The sequence below is a fragment of the Heterocephalus glaber genome, unplaced genomic scaffold (assembly GCF_053883595.1).
Source record: "Heterocephalus glaber isolate CG9 unplaced genomic scaffold, H.glaber_assembly_v1.0 deba00001600, whole genome shotgun sequence".
In the NCBI taxonomy this organism is placed as follows: Eukaryota; Metazoa; Chordata; class Mammalia; order Rodentia; family Bathyergidae; genus Heterocephalus; species Heterocephalus glaber.
In genome coordinates this window covers 18,115,230-18,132,728 of record NW_028258372.1, presented here as the reverse complement: position 1 = coordinate 18,132,728, position 17,499 = coordinate 18,115,230, and the positions used below count along the sequence as shown (strand labels likewise).

The window sequence follows — 17,499 nt, the reverse complement described above, 5'->3', positions numbered from 1 at the left end:
AAAGAGGCTTCTAGAGGTTGAGTGACTTGTGTCAAGTTGCCCAGCCCTCAAGTTGAGTTATGACCTAAACCCGGTTCTTACTCTTACAAGTTTTCTGTTATGTCATTCAAAAGTATGTATGTGTCTTTGCCTCCCCAAAGTATCTGCATGAGATTATGTGCAATAAATAGTCTCCTAAAGACAAAGTACTTGGCATATATAATCTAATAGGATTCTAATAGATTTTCATTTCTTCGTGTGTGTGTGTTTCTGGATATGGCTATGGAAGGTGGGAAAACAGAAGCGAAGAAACCCAGTTCAGGTCAAGAAGTTGTTGGTGGCAAATATGAAAATACTTGTCACCACTGAGGTATTCCCAATCATGATTATCAGTGTGATTGATTTGTTTAGTAACAACTGTAAGTATCCAGGTGGACAAGAGTGAATTAATTACTCTTTTACTGTAGTTAATTCAGAAGAATTCCCTGAAGGAGACAGGAAATAGAAGAATCTGAGAAAACTATGATATAAAAAAATGGGAGGACCTAGTAGACTGGAAAGAAGGGAAGGAGTTTGGCAAGGGCCGAGGTCAGGGATAAGGAATGAGATAGATTCTGGAAAGCTTGAGTTCTGTGCACGAGTTGGGACTAGGATTCTGGTATGACGATAAGATTTCCTTCCTTGCAAAGTGAAACCCAGGGGCTAAATTTAACTCCACTCATCACCACTGGTGATTCACACTGGCTCAGGTGCACCCACGTACAGCTGGCATAGGCTTGGTGTGTTTTCCAGGCCAAGCCTGCCGCAGCCCCGCTCCCCGAGGCATCCAGACAGTGGTAACCTTTGCTCTTCTGTGTCTTCATCTGCAGCATCCTGGCCACTGCGGGAACCCACTTCAACACTCACGTGGACCTGAGGACCCTCCGGGCTGTGCGTGTGCTAAGGCCCTTGAAGCTTGTGTCAGGGATTCCTAGTAAGCACTTGCTTTCTTCTTTCTGCTCTGCTAGCAACTTTACTGATGTGCTTCAGCAGATCCACAATTTAGGACAAACAAGGCTGGGTGTAGCTCAGTGGCAGAGCACTTTCTTAGCATGCACAAGGCCATGTATTTGAGGCCTAGTACAGAAAAATAAAACAAAACAACAATGACAAAAACAAAACAATTCCTCCTGAGAGGAAGCCCCAGTGGTAATTAGTGGAGATACAGCAATTAAGCATAGCATTTCACTTTAAAATTTAACTTTTTTCATATTTAAAAGATAATGAAAAATCTTTATAAAAAATTTGGAAAGTAAACAGCAAAAAGAAATTGAAAATCACTCTGTCCTATCATGTAAAAATAACTTTCATTAACATTTTGGTATATCTTTTTATTCCTTATCCTGTGTATTTTAATAGTTGGAATTATTATTTCTATCTAGTTTTGTATGATGAAATAAGCTTTTTATTTTCTTGGTTTTAAATATTCTTGTATGTGTCATGATTTACTTAACGATATCTATATGACTGGACAACATAAAAAATAAAAATGTTATTTCCAATTTTTTTAAACTACAAAGAGTACTGCAACAAATATCTTTTACTTAAATCTTTATTAATAATCTCTGATCCTTTTCCTAACCTAGAAGTCTAGAAGTACAATGTCTGGGTCAAAAGCCATGTCATTTTCTGAACAGTGGTTGTACCAACTGTTTTCCTTCCACAGTGGATAGGAGAATTGGGTCTGAGATTCTGATAGGAAATATTGACTGTGTCCCTACTCTCATAGGATTTATAGCTGAGCAAGAGTAGGCCTAATTTCCTTTAAGAAAAGAGCACATTCTAAATTTAATCTCTAAGAGGAATCCAGAAGACAGCGTGGATGAAATGGAGGAATGGTAAAAAGCATGTAACTGGTCAGAGACTGGTAAGGATTAAGGAAAGGGGAAGACGGAGGAGAGATAATGGCAATCTTTGGCTTGATTTGTCCTGATTATCTCAGGACTAGTGTTTTGTTTTTTTTCCCTCTGCCTATGACAGGATGAACAGAGTGTGCCCTGTCATGTGGTGCTGAGTGGAGATTCCATATCATTCTCTTTCCTCCCTCTAGGCCTGCAGATTGTGTTGAAGTCCATCATGAAGGCCATGGTGCCACTTCTGCAGATTGGCCTTCTGCTCTTCTTTGCCATCCTTATGTTTGCAATCATTGGCTTGGAATTCTACAGTGGGAAATTACATCGAGCATGCTTCATGAATAATTCAGGTAAAGTCACTATTTTCTGTCTTCTGCATTTTTCCTTCCTCTCTCCTCTGGTCACGGGGGTAATTTGGGGGCATTTTGAAGCCTGGTTGGAAAGTATGTTCCATCCCAACCCTAGAATTAGAATCAAGAACTTCCTAGTCAGCAGCCTTTTGAGGCACAACCAGCTCAAAGATCCCTACTTGACCCTGATATTGCAAAGCAGATAACCTTTCAGGTTTGTATTTGGAAAATTTCAAATAGGTGGTCTCAGCTCCACCATCCTATGGTAAAGGGCTATCAGAATGAATGTCAGAAGCCATCTATTTGAATAAATACCCTTTAGAAAATGGCATCTTTGGCCCACAGGCCAGGGAAACCCAGGAGACCAGAGTTAGACTTGGGTCCCATTGGATGTATGGAGACATTTTCCCTCCATGGCCCATCTCCTTTGCGGTCTATTTTGACTCACACACGGTATGGAAGAGCTGAGGGAGCTCTGAGCTTGGCTTAGCAAGTGTTCTTGGGAGATCAATATAGTGCACAAACCACAAATTCTCATCTTTTAATCTTATTTGTTCTTTCTTAGGAGGAAAGGGAGTGGGGGACAGGGTGAAAAATCCCAATTAGGCACCATGTTTTTATGAAAAGAATCTTCAAGGGATTTTTAGTTGTTTACCTTTTATTAAAAACTAGAAATCTATATCAGAAAAATGAGGAGTTAAGACCCACTAGCTAATAACTGTCCCCAGGAATCCCAGGGGGAACTAAGGGTTTATCCTGGAATCTTAAGTTAGAAAATCAGCGAGGTTCTGCCTTTACTTCAGAGTTTTTTATGTGATTCGGTTCTGTAAATTTACTGGAGGTTAGGGTAGAATTTAGGGCCTGCAGAAAGTGGGTGGCCACATGGAGGTGAGACCTCATTTTCAGAAGAGATTGGGAAGCCTTGGGTTGAACACATGTTTGGAGGTGCAGAGAGGCTAGAGAGAAAAGGGGCGCTTGAGACAAGAAGGGCAGGCTTCTGTCTGTGGCAGTAAAATTGCTTGCTTGTGGTTTTCTAAGGTTATTTCCACCTTATGCAAAGACTATTGGTTTACCCCCGCCTCTTCCAAATGTGTCTGCAGGTATTCTAGAAGGATTTGATCCCCCACACCCATGTGGTGTGCAAGGGTGCCCAGCTGGTTATGAATGCAAGGACTGGATCGGCCCCAATGATGGGATCACACAGTTTGATAACATCCTTTTTGCTGTGCTGACTGTCTTCCAGTGCATCACCATGGAAGGATGGACCACCGTGCTGTACAATGTAAGTAGACTGGCGAGGAGGGAAGGGGTGGGCAGAAGCCTATAGAGAAGATTCTGGGCTTGTTTGGGCTGGTTAGTCTGAAAGGGCTGGGGATATTTTGGGAATGTGTCTAAGCTGTGAGAAGTCTTAGCAGTTTGTATCCCTCCTTAGTCTGGCTTCTTGCTAAGTAAAAGTACATAAACTTCTTAATACAATTGGGAGATTGTTTTGTCTACTGGATATGTGAACAAACTGGTTAAATCAGATTGCTCTAGCAGTTTTAAGTATGTTGGGTCAACATGGTGGAAGGGTATAGTGATGGTTACTGTTCTCAAAGAAGTCTTTCCAGTTTGAGAATCTGTTATCTACTATTTGCTGTTATAGTAGTTCCCAACTATGGCTGTCTATTAGTATCCACTGGGAGCTTTATAAAACTATAATGCCTGGGAATCTGACCAATTAGGTAAGAATATCTAGGGTTGAAGGCCTGTCACTGACATATTTTTAAAGCTTCCTAACTGATTCAAATATACAGTCAATGTCAAGAGCTGCCACAGCATGCACGTAGGAAACATGGTTAATTGTAAGGCTCACCAGGTATGCTTGTTGAAAATCCAGATCCCCAAGCCCCCTCTCTTTAGATTCTGATTTCAGCTTTGTATAGTTCGAGAGCTATGTTTTGTAGTGCCCTTGGTGATTCATGTGCTCAGACATGTTTGGAAGGTTCTGAGTTGGATTATAAAATAAGGCCATCTAGCTGCCTGTCAGGCATATTAGGGATTCCTGTAGGGAGATGGAAGGTAGACAAGGTGACCATGAAGTCTCTTCTGCCTTCCCAAGTATGATTTTAGTAAGTATTCAAGGAATGATGCCGAGTCTAAATTCAAAATTGAGAGGCAAAGGAGCTGTGGGGTTTGTTGCACATAGAGTTTAAGAAGAGCAGTTTGGGTAGCTGCTCACAAAGGGCTGTACCCCTCTCTGCATTCAGTGAGTCCCCCTGAAGGCAGATGCCTTTAGAAGGATCTCTCTTTCCACATACACTCCCTCAGCCTTGCTTTACTTTAAGGTGCATGAGTTTCTTTCAGTTCTTTCTTAGTCTTTGTAATCTGATTTTACCTGTTTAAAACTTATTAGATGGACACAGAGTGGCTTATACGAAACAGCCTTTACAAGGAGCTCGGGATATAATTTACATTGGAGGGAAAAGAAAATACTACATTTTAGGAGAGACAGATTGTAATGTCCACAGAGCAAGGATTGTGTGAGGTGTGTGAGTGCAAATAGCTAATAAATGTTCATTAGGATCAACCCTCTATCCATAGGTTTCATATGTATAGATTCAAATAACTGTGGATGGAAAATATTCTAAAAAATTGTTATGTTGTTACTGACAGATACTGTGTAGTTAGTATGTGATAGTTGTGCCTGCATTAAATATGTATAGACTTTTGTTCTTGGCATTGTTCTCTAAATAATAAAGTTTAACAACTATTTACATATACCATATCAGGTATGTTAGGTAATATAGAGATGATTTAAACTATAGGGGAGGATATGTATATGTAGGTTATATTCAAAGACTATGCCATTTTATATAAGGAAATAGAGCACTCACATATTTTGGTATACATGGGTGGGTTAGGAGTGTTGGACCAATCTTCTGTGGATACCAAGGGATGATAGTACTAACTCAGATCCTTTCCCATACAGGATAAGCAAGGCAGAACTGAGAATCTTTGCAGAAAAGAGTCATAGGCTATTATACTAAAGCTCCCAAAGGGTAGTGAAGTCTCAAGCACCAGCTACTTCTCAAGATGCCTAGGGGTTAGCTGTACCCACAAACTCCTAAAGGATCTCATCAGCTGTTGAGGAGCAGTCACTCTTCATCTGAGATATGAAGGTTGTCCTGAGGCCATGTCACTCAGATTAGCTAGGCACCTCAAGAAATTGTAGCACTGGCCTTGCAGTGTCTGTTGTCACTTGTGGGGCTCTGGGAATGATGTACTTCAGTTATACGTGTAGGCTCACCTAAGTGATGTGATAAATGCATTGAAAGCCTGAAAGGAGAAGTGTTGCACTTGAGGATATAGGCGTGATCTGTTGATGCACTTTAGCCAAGGCTCAGATGGTAGAGACATGCAGGAGTGAAACAAAAGGCCATCTTTTCCTCTCCTCTCCTCTCCTCTCCTCTCCCTTCCTTTCCCTTCCCTCCCCTCCCCTTCTTTCTCTCTCTCTCTCTCCATATGTTAATTAAGCATCTACTATTTGTTAAGCACTTGATCTCCTTTCTAGTTTTGCTCCACCAAGGAAGCAGTGAGAAATGCTCCAAAATCTTTCATTGCTTCAGCTTCTTGGGGTGCAGACTCACACTCCCTCTGACATCCAGCCTGTCAGTTATTGAATTTCAGTGTACTGAGGCCCTACTGCTATCACCATGGCTGGATTCAGGGATGAGGAGCTAGTTGAGCTGTAGGATTGGTTTCCAAAAAGTAACTGCTCATGGGCACAATGAATTCACACATGCTGTGAAAGGTTATCACTTTCCAAAGGACTGGAGCTCAGGACAAGGCAGGCATGGAACCAAGAATCCCAGGCAGGGGATAGTAATATTTTGGTGGATAGCTACCTTTTGATTCAGGAGAAGTTGGATGAAAAAGGCACCCAATTTTCAGCCAGTGGAATGAAGATGAAGTGTGATTTCCTTAGGAAGAGGAGCCAGCCAAGGCTGGGTTTTAGTTGAGCAGGACCCTGAGCCCAAAGTATGACTTGGGCGGGGCTGTGTTACATGACCTGGCCATGCCTTGTAGACAGGGTCCTCTACCAGTGGAGGAGCAGCTTCAGGGAGGCAGATTCTTCACACAGTTGAGCATAGGGCTTGCAATATACGGTTGAGTCTTATCGTACTCATTTTTATTTAGCTAAATTCAACTTGGCAAAGAAAGGGTGTTGGGGAAAGGGAAGAAAATAACTTAAACAGCACAGAAGAATCTACCTGCCATTCCTTTCAGTGTTCTTATACCCATTGAAGGTAAAAGGTAAGAAATGCCTAGTTCTTTTTTTTTTCTGGTATCGGGGATTGAACTCAGGAACTTGTGCTTTTGAGGCAGGTGGTGGAACCACTGAGCTAAATCCCCGGCCCTATGAAATGCCTAGTTCTTGGCTGAAAATTTGCAGATTCTTGATAGCAGATAACCCATAAGTATAATACATGAGTATTTTTTCCTTTTTTATTTTAACTCAGACTTTTGAATGACAAAATTATATATATACACATGCACACAAACACATATTGAACTATGAACAAGCAGTTAATTTAGATTATAAATACAAATATACAAATATGTATGTTTCTGCATACTGTATAGAAAAATTACTGTCTGATCCTTTACCATTGCCACCACCAATAAGATGTAGACATAGCTATATGGATTTCCCTGCTCATGTTAGGAAGGTCTGATTCACCCAGCAGCTGTATTTCCTTATGCAGAGCACCAGGAGAAGGGGGGATCTTATTTCCCAGTTCTGTTTGATGGTGACAGCAAATATGTAAAATTAGTGCCAATTATACCCAAATCAATGAGACAACCTTCTGGTTTGCACAGTGTGAAGAAGCTCTCTCAAATATGCAACTCAGGTTAATCTTTTAATGTTCAATATAAATGTTTCCCTCATGTTTGCATCCTTTTTGTACTGCACAGACTCTTCCTAAATGCCTCTCTGTGACTTTGTATTGCTGGACCATTGCTTACTATTAATTTCATTTGTATATAACTTTTCTTATTGTAATGTTTTATTGTAAAAGGGAGGAAGGTTCTCATTGTCAGGGCAACATGGAGTCACCCATGCTCAATTTAGTCACTATCAAAAATTCTCTTTGGTCAAACTCCAACTGTATTCCTGGCTTCTTGCCCTCCTGTGGTGAAAGGATGCAAAGCATCCTACCGTTCCGCTGGCTGCTTCTACCTGCTTTCATTGTCCCTCTCAAAGGTCTTTTCAACTCTCAAACTCACCTCTGTATTTACTAATTTAATTGATTTTATATCTCGTCAACCTAATGTGTGTTCCTTCTCTAGCACAATGTGTTCTCTCTCTGATCAATGCTGTTCACTCAGCAAATATTACTGTGGCTTGGGCTTTAATTTCTAACCCTCTTCTTGTCCTGGATGTGGCCAAGAAAATGGACTTTTTTCCTGGTTCTAATCAGAGTCTTTTCTTTTTCTTCCTTGCCATTCCAGCTTTATGTTGTCTGCTGATTGAGTTAACTGTTTTCTTACATCAGGACCAATACAAATCACAAAGGTTCCCAGTGCCTGTCTGTTACTCAAACATCTGCTCTTAAAGGCTAGTGTTTTTCATTTGCATTTCTACAGCTGGAACTATTTCTCTTCTCATTTGCTGATACAGAAATCCCTGGAGCTGAGCTGTTTCTCCAGCTATGCAGGTTTGTCTGCATATCTGTTGTGATTACCTAGGCCATTCTGAGCTGCCAGGGTAGTAGGGTCTTTAAAAGGCCTCTCTATCTGTTGGCAAGAAGCAACTTATAGTTAGAATGCTTTCTGAAATTCTCACTCCGCAGAAATGCTTTGGTCTGTAACAATGCCTATGGCTCTTTTAAGTAGCCTTCTTCCAGCTATACATTGTTAAATGGTTAACATCTGTTGACTTGCCTCACTGAAAACTTATATGTGTTACACATCAGCATTTAAAAAGAATAATGCCATATTCCAGATGTCATGAAAGAGTACCACTCTTCTTGAAGTGCCCCTGATTTTGTGATATCTATAGCAGATGCTTTGGGTTCTGAGGTCGATGGGACTAGGTAATGTGTCTGTTCGCCTTTGCTTCAGTCCTCTCTCCTCACCTCCTCCACTTGCCCTGGTTGTAGTGTACAGTAATTATACCTCACATGGTATATATACTATACATACTATAGTATACTCAGAACTCACTAGACAAATAGGTGGCAGGAACCTATGAGAATTTTTTGGTGATAGAATGATGAGGCACATCAGCTGCCCTAGGATCAGGTATGCAATTGGTAAAATTTATAGATGCTTATATCCAGGATCAGCCATGCTCTGGAATAGGCTGGTTTTCCCCCATATTCCCTTCTGAACTTCTCCTTACAGGTGTCTCAGACCCTACAATACAGATAGCACTTGAAATATGATACCTATGTCTATTTACCCATGACTTATATGATCCATGGGAGTGATAAGTGGATGCTGGAAGTTAATCTGCTCCCTTTCCTTTGAAGGTTGAGAGACGAAGTGTGTGCACATAAAGACCTAAGATAACTTCCTCCTAATTCCTCCCAAGTGGTGGGCAGTACATCTTGTTTGCCAGGCTTTTCAAGTAGGGAGGGAGGGTAATAGACAGATGGAAAAACTATTTCTAGAACTGACAGTAAAGGCTTCTCTTCTGTTTGCCTTCATAAGTAATTACAGATTCACTTAATAACTCATTATTTATTTAGCAAATGTTTATTTAGTGCCTATTTATATACCAGGTTCTGTTCTAGATATTGGTGATTCAGCAGAGAATAAGATACAGAAAAGCTCCTGCCCGTAGGATGCTTCTATTCTAGTGGAAAAATACATGAAGATTAAATACCTAAAAATGAGGTATATCAGATAGGATAGGTGTTATGCAGAAAAAGTGCAAGAAGGGAGAAGCTGGCCGCATTTTAAATGGAGCTATGGAGGAGTGCACATTGAGAAGATGGTATTTGAATAAAGACTTGAAGCCAGTGAGGGAATGAGCCAAGTGGCTATATGGGGCAAATGTCCTTGGTAGTGGAACAAAAAATGTGAAGATCTTGACATGGGTATGTGGCAGGTATATTTGCAGAACAGCACAGACCAGCATGTTGGGAGTGCAGTGAGTAAGGGGTAAAGCAGGGGGAGGGAAGTCCGAGGTGGTGGTGGAGTGGGCAGCCAGATCAGGTAAAGTATTCTAGTTCATTGCAGACTCTGGATTTTACTCGGAGTGAGATGAGAGGCAATTGGAGGGTTCAGAGGACAGAAATGATACCATCTGAGTTTATTCCAAAGAACACTCCAGCTGCTTTGCCTAGAACAGACAAGGAGCAAAGCTGGAAGCAAGGAGACAAGTAAGGAGATTAGTACTATGACCTAAGACATCAAGATGAGTCTGGCACCAGCGAAGTAGCAGCAGAAAGGATGAAAGGTGGGTTTGTTAAAGTTGAGCTCCTGGGATTTCCTGTTGGAAGTGAATATGGAGAAGAGAAGCAATTCTAGGATTGAGTTCCAATGTGAAGATGTTAAGGAGATAATGAGTTATCAGCAAGAAAGACTGAGAAAGAGGAGTAGGGAGGGAAGATGAAAATCAGAAAGTGTGGTATCTTGGGGTAAAGGGAAGAATGTGCTTCAAGGAGAAGGATGATCAAGTTGGTTTCCTATAAAAGTATTTTCCATATCATGTCCGTATTCAATTTTAAAGTACGTTTTCACTATGGTACCTTACTAGTAATTTCTTGGAAATTTATGCAAATTATATCCACAAGTCCTTTTTAATTTGTATTCATATTTACTCCTTGAAAAACTCTTCTCATTCGAGTCAAGTGCTGTTGATTGGTCATATAAAATGAGGGCTAGGAACTCATCACTGAAAGCCAGGAGCACTTTGAGTCAAGTGGAGAAGGCTTAAGAGACCCTAGTGTTGAGTTTTGTTTGGAAAGGAAGAAAAGAACATAGGGCAGATGGAATACTATTCACATGCCAATGGGAGTGATCCATTTGAGATTAAAAAAAATGCTCATGAAGGATAGGGAGGAAGAATTGATAGAGCCACTTCTTTAAGCAGGTAGGTGTGTGTGTGTGTGTGTGTGTGTGTGTTTTTAGATCACCAGCTTCACTTCCACAGGAGTGCTGATCTTTCATCAGCGCTGAGAAGAAAATGGTTGCAGAGGCTGGTATGTGGGTAGATTTAGTTTTGGAAGCTTGTAGAAATTCTCTTCCAATTGTTTTGAGTTTCTCAATGAAATAGGAAGTAGGGTCATCAGCTGAGGGTGAGAGGAAGAAAATGTTGGAAGTTTTAGATGGTACAAAATAGTTTTCTAGTAAGGGAGTGAATGGAGTAGGGAAATGTGCCTGAGTTCTGAGCCACATCAAGAATCCACTTAGTCAAGAACCCACTTTCCGTCAGTGGTGATGAGTTCAGGTGAGGCCTTTCTACATAGGGTGCTTTCCGCTGGCCTCAGTCAGCCACTCCCCAGGTGGGAAGGTAGTGGAGTGTTGGCTTACATGGGAAGGCAGTACATGAGAGGGTGCCAGGGGAGGTGCCTGTAGAATGGCAATGAAATTTGGGCTATGTAAGGAGGGACAGGTAGGGAAAGACTGAAATGTTAGAATGAATGGTTTATAGGTCCTTTTTGAAATGTGATTCTTGAATTTCCTGGACAAATTCAGTTAATAGAGCAAGTTGAGAAATGTGTCTTGTTGCATAGAAGTAGCAAGGAAATCAGATATTCTGAGTTTTAATTGCGTGTCCTCACTGCCCCTAGTGGAAGGAGCATGTATGTTGCATCTGTATGTGCATATGTGTGTGTGCATGTGTATGTGCATGTATACGTGTTGCATATGTGCAGAGTAGTCTGTGACTTCGGCCATCAGCATACCTTCTGAGCCCTTGAGTACTTCACTCCTGAGCATCTGGCCTTTCTTCAGCTCAGTTTCAAATGCTGCCTTGTAGAACATTTCAAACTCCCTAGACCCACCAAGCTCCTTCAGTAGCATTGTACTCTCAAATCTTGTTTTCCTCCTCAGAGAAACTGCCTTACTCTTCTTAAAAAATGCATTTACGTTTGCAGCATCTGCTGCTGCCTGGCACCCTGCTCTCCACGTTAACTACTCTCTCTCTCTGGGAGCCCTACAGAGCCTTTCTCTTGCACTTTGCAACCTGGCCAGGAACTCACGGTCTGCATCACTCCACTCCCTGGCTTCCTCCGTGTGAAGAAACTGGAGTTTTCTTTCTTTTTCACACTCATTATGTTCCCATCTGTAGCTGTCTCCACATTGAAATTATTCCTACTCTATATCTGTCTTAGTTTCTTAATAATTTATCCAACCAGAGATGCCATCATGTTTGGGATTTTTTCCAAATATGCTAAGTTTACTTCCTGATCTGGTGCCTGAATTTTGCACTATACATCAGGCCAGTCTCCCAGTCTTTTGTCTGTACAGAGCCATTAGGCTGGCCCAGGGTTCCTTTCTTTCTTCTAGCCCACACTAATAGACAGTTTAATTTCTAATCCATGGCCAATTGCCTCAGATGCCTGATGTGTCACACAGCTTTAGGCTATGAGCTTTCTGCTCTGAGGCAATGCCAGGCCTTAGGTGTTCTATCCCTTGGCTGAAGGTGGACGGTGACTCAACAGCTGTTTCAGTTACTTTTCACTGGATCACTCTGGAGCACAGATGCTTATGAAATCTCAGCCAGTCTGGGATGGATGGCATGGTGCCAGTCTCTGGCACAGTGGGAAAGCCAAGGGGTCTCAAATTTTCTTCAATTGATCATTCACTGGAAAAGATTTATTGGACAATTGCTTTCAGTGCCCTCAGAATGGTCCCTTTTAGAATCATCTGGGAGCAATTAATACCATTGCAGATTCCTGGGCCCTGTCCCAGATCTAATGCATCAGCATCTCCAGAGGTAGGATGAAAGAACAGGTATTTTTTAATACACTCCCATGGTTCTGAAGCTTGAGAGTTGTGGTTCCACAGGGCTGTAATTGCTTTCATGGGGAGGGTGAGGTGGCCCGTGAAGTGGGAGAGTGATGAAGAGAAAGGCACGCTCTGCCTAACCTGGGCCTCCCACAAGGTGGATTTCCATGAGTTCATGGTTTATTCATTATTTGTCTCAGTGATTGACACCCAGTGGGCTCTCAGGAAGTAGTTAATTTGCCGACTTGAGTCTAGAAGGGTGATAAGCCATGTGCATTTGACACACACGTATTCTTATAAGCCATAGGGCCAAAGAAGGATAGTGAATGGCTGGAAGATATGTATGCAGGGATCTCTGGGAGGACTAAAGAGGGGGTGGTATTAAAAGTGAATGTCCAGGACTAGGGATTTAGCTCAGTGGCTCCGCTGCCTGCCTCGCAAGTGCAAGGACCCAAGTTTGATTCTTGGTACCCGGCCCCCTCAAAGTGAATGTCCAGACAGCTTATACACACACTCTGGCCCTGTGTAAAGTGAAGGGCAAGGGGCTCAAGGTTAGCAGGTGACAGTAAATTACTGCCTATTGGACAAGCAAGACATCAGAATTCTTGACAGTCAATGGGAGGAGGGTATAATTTGCCTAGTGGATGCTGAGATGCTATTTTTACATTTTTACTTTGTGTATGTGAATGTGCCTGTGTGTGGTACTGGGGATTGAACCTAGGTCCTTTGCACTGAGGTTGTTCCTAGTCTTTTTTTTTTTAATTTAATTTTTTATTTTGAGACAGAATCTACCTAAGTTGCTAAGTTACCCAGGTTGAACTTGAACTTGCCATCTTCTTGGCCTGGCCTTCCAGAGTGCTTAAATTATATGCATGCTCCACTATGCTTAGCCATTTTTACTTTGTTAAGAGACAAGGCTCAGAAACTGACTTTAAAAGATTGGTGGGGGAAAGGACTGGGAGAGTGAACCTCCTCTAAACTACTTTCTTCATGATCCTTTCTCATTCCGTACCTATTGAAAATAATATGCAGAGATTACCTATTTTGGCCTTCTTCAAGTTTTACATGTAACATATAGATACTGCCTTTTTCTAGGGTTGGAACTTCCATCTGATGCTTCCTTTAAGCTACCCTGATGCCTTCAGCTACACTTCAGTCTGTCCCCCAAAGTGGGAGGACAGTAGCTCATTCCTTGGGTGCTTGGTACAAGGAGCCCTACTTTTCTTCTGGAGAGCTCTTTTAAAATGGCTCTGGAGGGCCTGGGATTTAGCTCAGTGGTTTTGCTGCCTGCTGGGCAAGCATAAGGACCCAAGTTTGATCCCTGGTACCAAAAAAATAAAATAAATAAATAAAATAAAATAAAATAAAATAAAATGGCTCTGGAGAGCCCTTCCCCACTGTCTCCTACCCCTTGCCTTAGCCTTCTGTTGCCCGTTGCCTGGCCACAAGAGGAGATGGGTTTTCCTTATATTCCTGAGGAGGCAGAGCAGTGGAGTTAATCACAAGGAGAGGATTTTATGAAAAAGAGTGGTGAGTATAGTTTTGGCTGGTCATCTGCATAGGAATATGTTGGGTATTACAGGAAATCACAGCCCTCAAAAGAAAATAAACCATAGGCTGAGACCAGCCTCTGAGGATGAGAGATGCCTTCTAAATTCTGTCCCTTTCAGCTATTCCTTGTTTCCCTCTGCCTGTGAAGGGCAGCCTGAAGCAGGCCAAGGCAGGGCCCTTCCGTCCCCTGTGGGGTACATCCCAGTCACAGCACCTTCTAATGGTCAGAGGGGACCACTGCATTTCCATCTTCCAGCCCTTCCCTCCCTGATCCCCTCTTCCCCCTTTCCCCATTCACAGTTGCTAGGCCTTCCCTTAGGTCAGGGACTTACCAGCCAAGATCCTGAATAATCTTTGGTAGCATCTATAAAATTTGTTTCAAATTTTATTTTTTTAGCAAAACCATGTTTTAACCATCCCACTTCCCTACAATGCTAGTATTCAAATTTTTGCTAAATTGTATAATCCTTGAATTCAAAATTACACAATTTAGCAAAAATTTAAAACTAGCTTCATAGCAGGAAACCCCCACTACATTCTATATGGTATGTATGCATATATTCTGAGTTCTAAAATCTTCAACTATGAGGAAAGATCCTGTAGGATTAAGGAAATATAAAATTAAGGAAAAAGTAATTTAAAAAGCCACACATTATCAGTATGGTATAGACCAAATTTTCATACCTGGAGACTACCTGTGATCTACTGGCTAAATGTATTTTTTGTGGAGACCTTGGAATAAAGGTCCCCTGTTCCCTGCCATCTCTGTAGTCACTTGAACTTTGAATAAATGTGTCATTGATTTAAAAGCTTGTAATTCTATGTTAGTCTTTTTTTTTTTAATTCAGGCTTGAGCTTCTTTGCCTACATAAAGTGATGTAAGTGAGCATGGTATTACTTTTCTGAATGGTTCAAGGTTTTCTCATTACTGTGAAACTAAAGTAAAATACAGAAATAAACTGGATGCCAAAGCTGATTCAATACAGCAATAGTTGATATTGATAAACCTGGCTTCATATTATCCTCTTAAAACAGCCTCAGTTTTTGAGTGATATTAAATGTTATGCAACACAAATACAGTTATATTAAATACAAATTATATTTATGCCAAAAGATGCCCCCTATTGTATGATATATGTGTTAGTGTTCTGATGATGAACTTGTTTGAAAAAAATGAAATCTTGGTCTCACCATTAGTATCTATGGGACTCAGGCAACTTATTTAACTCTATGCTTTTGTTTCCTTATGGGTATTATGGTACCAACTTGATAGAGTTGTAGTGAGAATTAAGTGAGGTAATGTGAATAAAGCCTTTCCCATGTACCTGATACATAGTACCATGGTGTAAAATATTTTTGAACACTTTAAAAAAGTCACTCAACTACAGTAGATGAGTAAAGCATCTTTTTCCATGGCCCACTATCCAAATCTCCTGGTCCTCTAGGCTGGTCCCTTCCCATTTCTCAGTCTTACTGCTTTGTGCCTTTTGTTTGGGTCTTTGCCTACCTTGAATCCATGGTCTTGCCATTATCTGAGTTCAGTTTTCAATGAAAAGTTTGGATGCTGCCTCCTCCACGGAGCTTTCTTTGGCTGCTCCTCAGGAGGTCAGATGAGAGCAGATCCCTTGAGTTCTCCCTCAGATTAAAGGTCAGTGGCATGGATCTGACACTTCTGCTAGATTCTGTTTGTTTATTAGTTGTCTTTTTGGTCTCTTTGTCCCTTTTCCCATCTAAGTGTTGCTGTGTCTTCCAGGGTATCCTCAGCAGAGTAAATGTTCAGTAAGTGCCCTGTGGTGATTGATTTCAGAGTAGCTTTGTGAGCCTCCAAAGGTGCCCTGGTTTCCAGGCTGCCCAGGAAGCCAGAGTTGTCTCCAGATGGGTGAGCTGCTATAGAGAGAGCCATGCAGCTTGATAGGCAGCAGTCACCACCACCACTGCAGTCCTTGCTTTTCCACTTCATACCAGCTCAGCAACTTCCTCCTGTGGCAGATAGAGAAGAAAGTTATGGCTAGTGAGAATAGGGGAAAGGTAATTTCTTTCATTGTTTACATGTAATTAGCAGTTTATTTCTGTGACATAGTTGGCCTACGTGGCTTGGAACCTGGCCCTATAATACCATTAAAGAGAACCATACCTAGGCAATCAGAGAGATGGTTTCTCTCTCTTTCTCTCTCTCTCTCTCTCACACACGCACGCGCGCGCACACACACACACACACAGGTTTTTTTTTTTGATCTCTATTGGTGAATCTTCCTTGGACTTAAACCTTTCATAAGGTCCAGTTTTTACCCAAGTTTACAGCAGCTTGAGCTTTGATACTTGCCCTGGGACTAGAGCAGTGACTACGGGGTGCCTTCCTGCCAAGAGCCTCATGATTGCAGGCAATATACTCACCCTCTCTTTGGGTATTAAATAAATGAATAAATAAAGGTGCTTAGCATTTTTATCAGTAATATGAAGGTAAAACTATCTAGTATTCTTCCTCAAAGGAGTCTTGTAGCAATTATCAGAGGTAAACCATATGAATGTGCTTTGAAAAACACACTCATCTCTCATTATGTGAATACTGTTCTTATGGCTTTTTGTTATTGTATGAGCTGTGCACTTACAAATTCAGTTTTGCTAAGTGAGCAGTTTCTTTTTTTTGTTCGTTTGTTTGTTTTTCTTATACAAAGAGGGTGTCTGGTAGCTTCAGGGCCATGTAAGGCAACTTCTGACAGCATGTTTTTTGTTCTTTAGTATCTCTGCTCTGTTTCTGTTCTGTACACTGAGTGCTCTCATGCCATGGGTTCATGCTTAAATGTATAATTGTTTATATTGTCTTGGTATTGAAAATCTACCCATGTTTGGTGCAAAAATGGCTTTCAAATCTGCAGTCCTCCTACCAGTTCTTGATAATTTGCATAACATTTGAATAACTGATGAGATGCTGATGCTGCAGCTGCTGCCAGATGCCAGCCTACTTTAGGACCTTTACCCTTTGGAGGTGTTGAGGCAGACCTGCATGTACTTAAAGTAGTGTTCCTGAAGTGACTGAACCTGTGGTGAAGTCTTTATCAGTCTGGCATAATGAGAAAATAATGGCACTATGTTTTTTCATAAGATTAAATTTGTTCAACTTCAAATTGAATTTTAAAATTTAAAATGCTAATGTCCTTTCTTGGCAAAATAAAAAGTTAACAACACTCTTGTAAGACTAAATTCTTTTACTTTTCTTTCATGAAAATTCTGTGGTATTTGAAAGACAAAAATAAATCTATGCTAATAAAGATTTTATCTTTATGACAGATCAATATAATCTATTAATATAATTATGTTGATCTAAATAATCAAGGCTAGTTGGAGACCTATATGACTCGGTTATCTGTATGTCAAGTTCTTTTCCCCTGCTTGGGAAGTTTTCTGCCATCACTTCTGTGAACAGTTTTTTATGTCATCTGCACTCTCTCCTGTTTCTTCTTTGACTCCAGTCAGTCTTAGGTTATTCTTCTTTGCATCATCTAGCAGCTGCTGGATTGATTTCTTGTGATCCCTTACTATTTTAAAGTAATTTTTCTTTTCCTGTTCACTAATAGCAATCTTATCTTCTATATCTGAAATTCTGTCCTCACATTGGCTCATTCTGCTGTGCAGACTTTCAGTGGAGTTTTTAATCTCCTGGAAATCTGTTTGTATCTGTTTTATGGATTCCATTTGTTTCCTATGTTGGGATTCCATCTTGTTCCTAAGTACCTCAATTTTTTAATCTATGTCCTCTCTAGATTTATTCATCATGTCTTGCA

At 41.0% G+C, this 17,499-nt stretch overlaps 1 protein-coding gene and 1 long non-coding RNA gene across 10 annotated transcripts in view; one reads left to right on the top strand and one right to left on the bottom strand.

Moving 5' to 3' along the window:
- Window positions 1-17,499, top strand: part of Cacna1e (calcium voltage-gated channel subunit alpha1 E) — a 485,327-nt gene that overhangs the window by 265,673 nt on the left and 202,155 nt on the right. For all 9 annotated transcript variants that reach the window (XM_087194394.1, XM_087194393.1, XM_087194398.1 and 6 more), the window contains exons 6-8: window positions 849-952; window positions 2,069-2,221; window positions 3,322-3,503. In XM_087194394.1, coding sequence (XP_087050520.1) covers window positions 849-952; window positions 2,069-2,221; window positions 3,322-3,503 — 439 coding nt within the window. The remainder of the gene's footprint in view (window positions 1-848; window positions 953-2,068; window positions 2,222-3,321; window positions 3,504-17,499) is intronic.
- The window catches only part of LOC147823121 (uncharacterized), a 48,537-nt gene continuing 37,710 nt past the window's right edge, over window positions 6,673-17,499 (bottom strand). The window contains exon 3 of the long non-coding RNA XR_015444560.1: window positions 6,673-15,697. This is a non-coding gene — a long non-coding RNA (uncharacterized LOC147823121). The remainder of the gene's footprint in view (window positions 15,698-17,499) is intronic.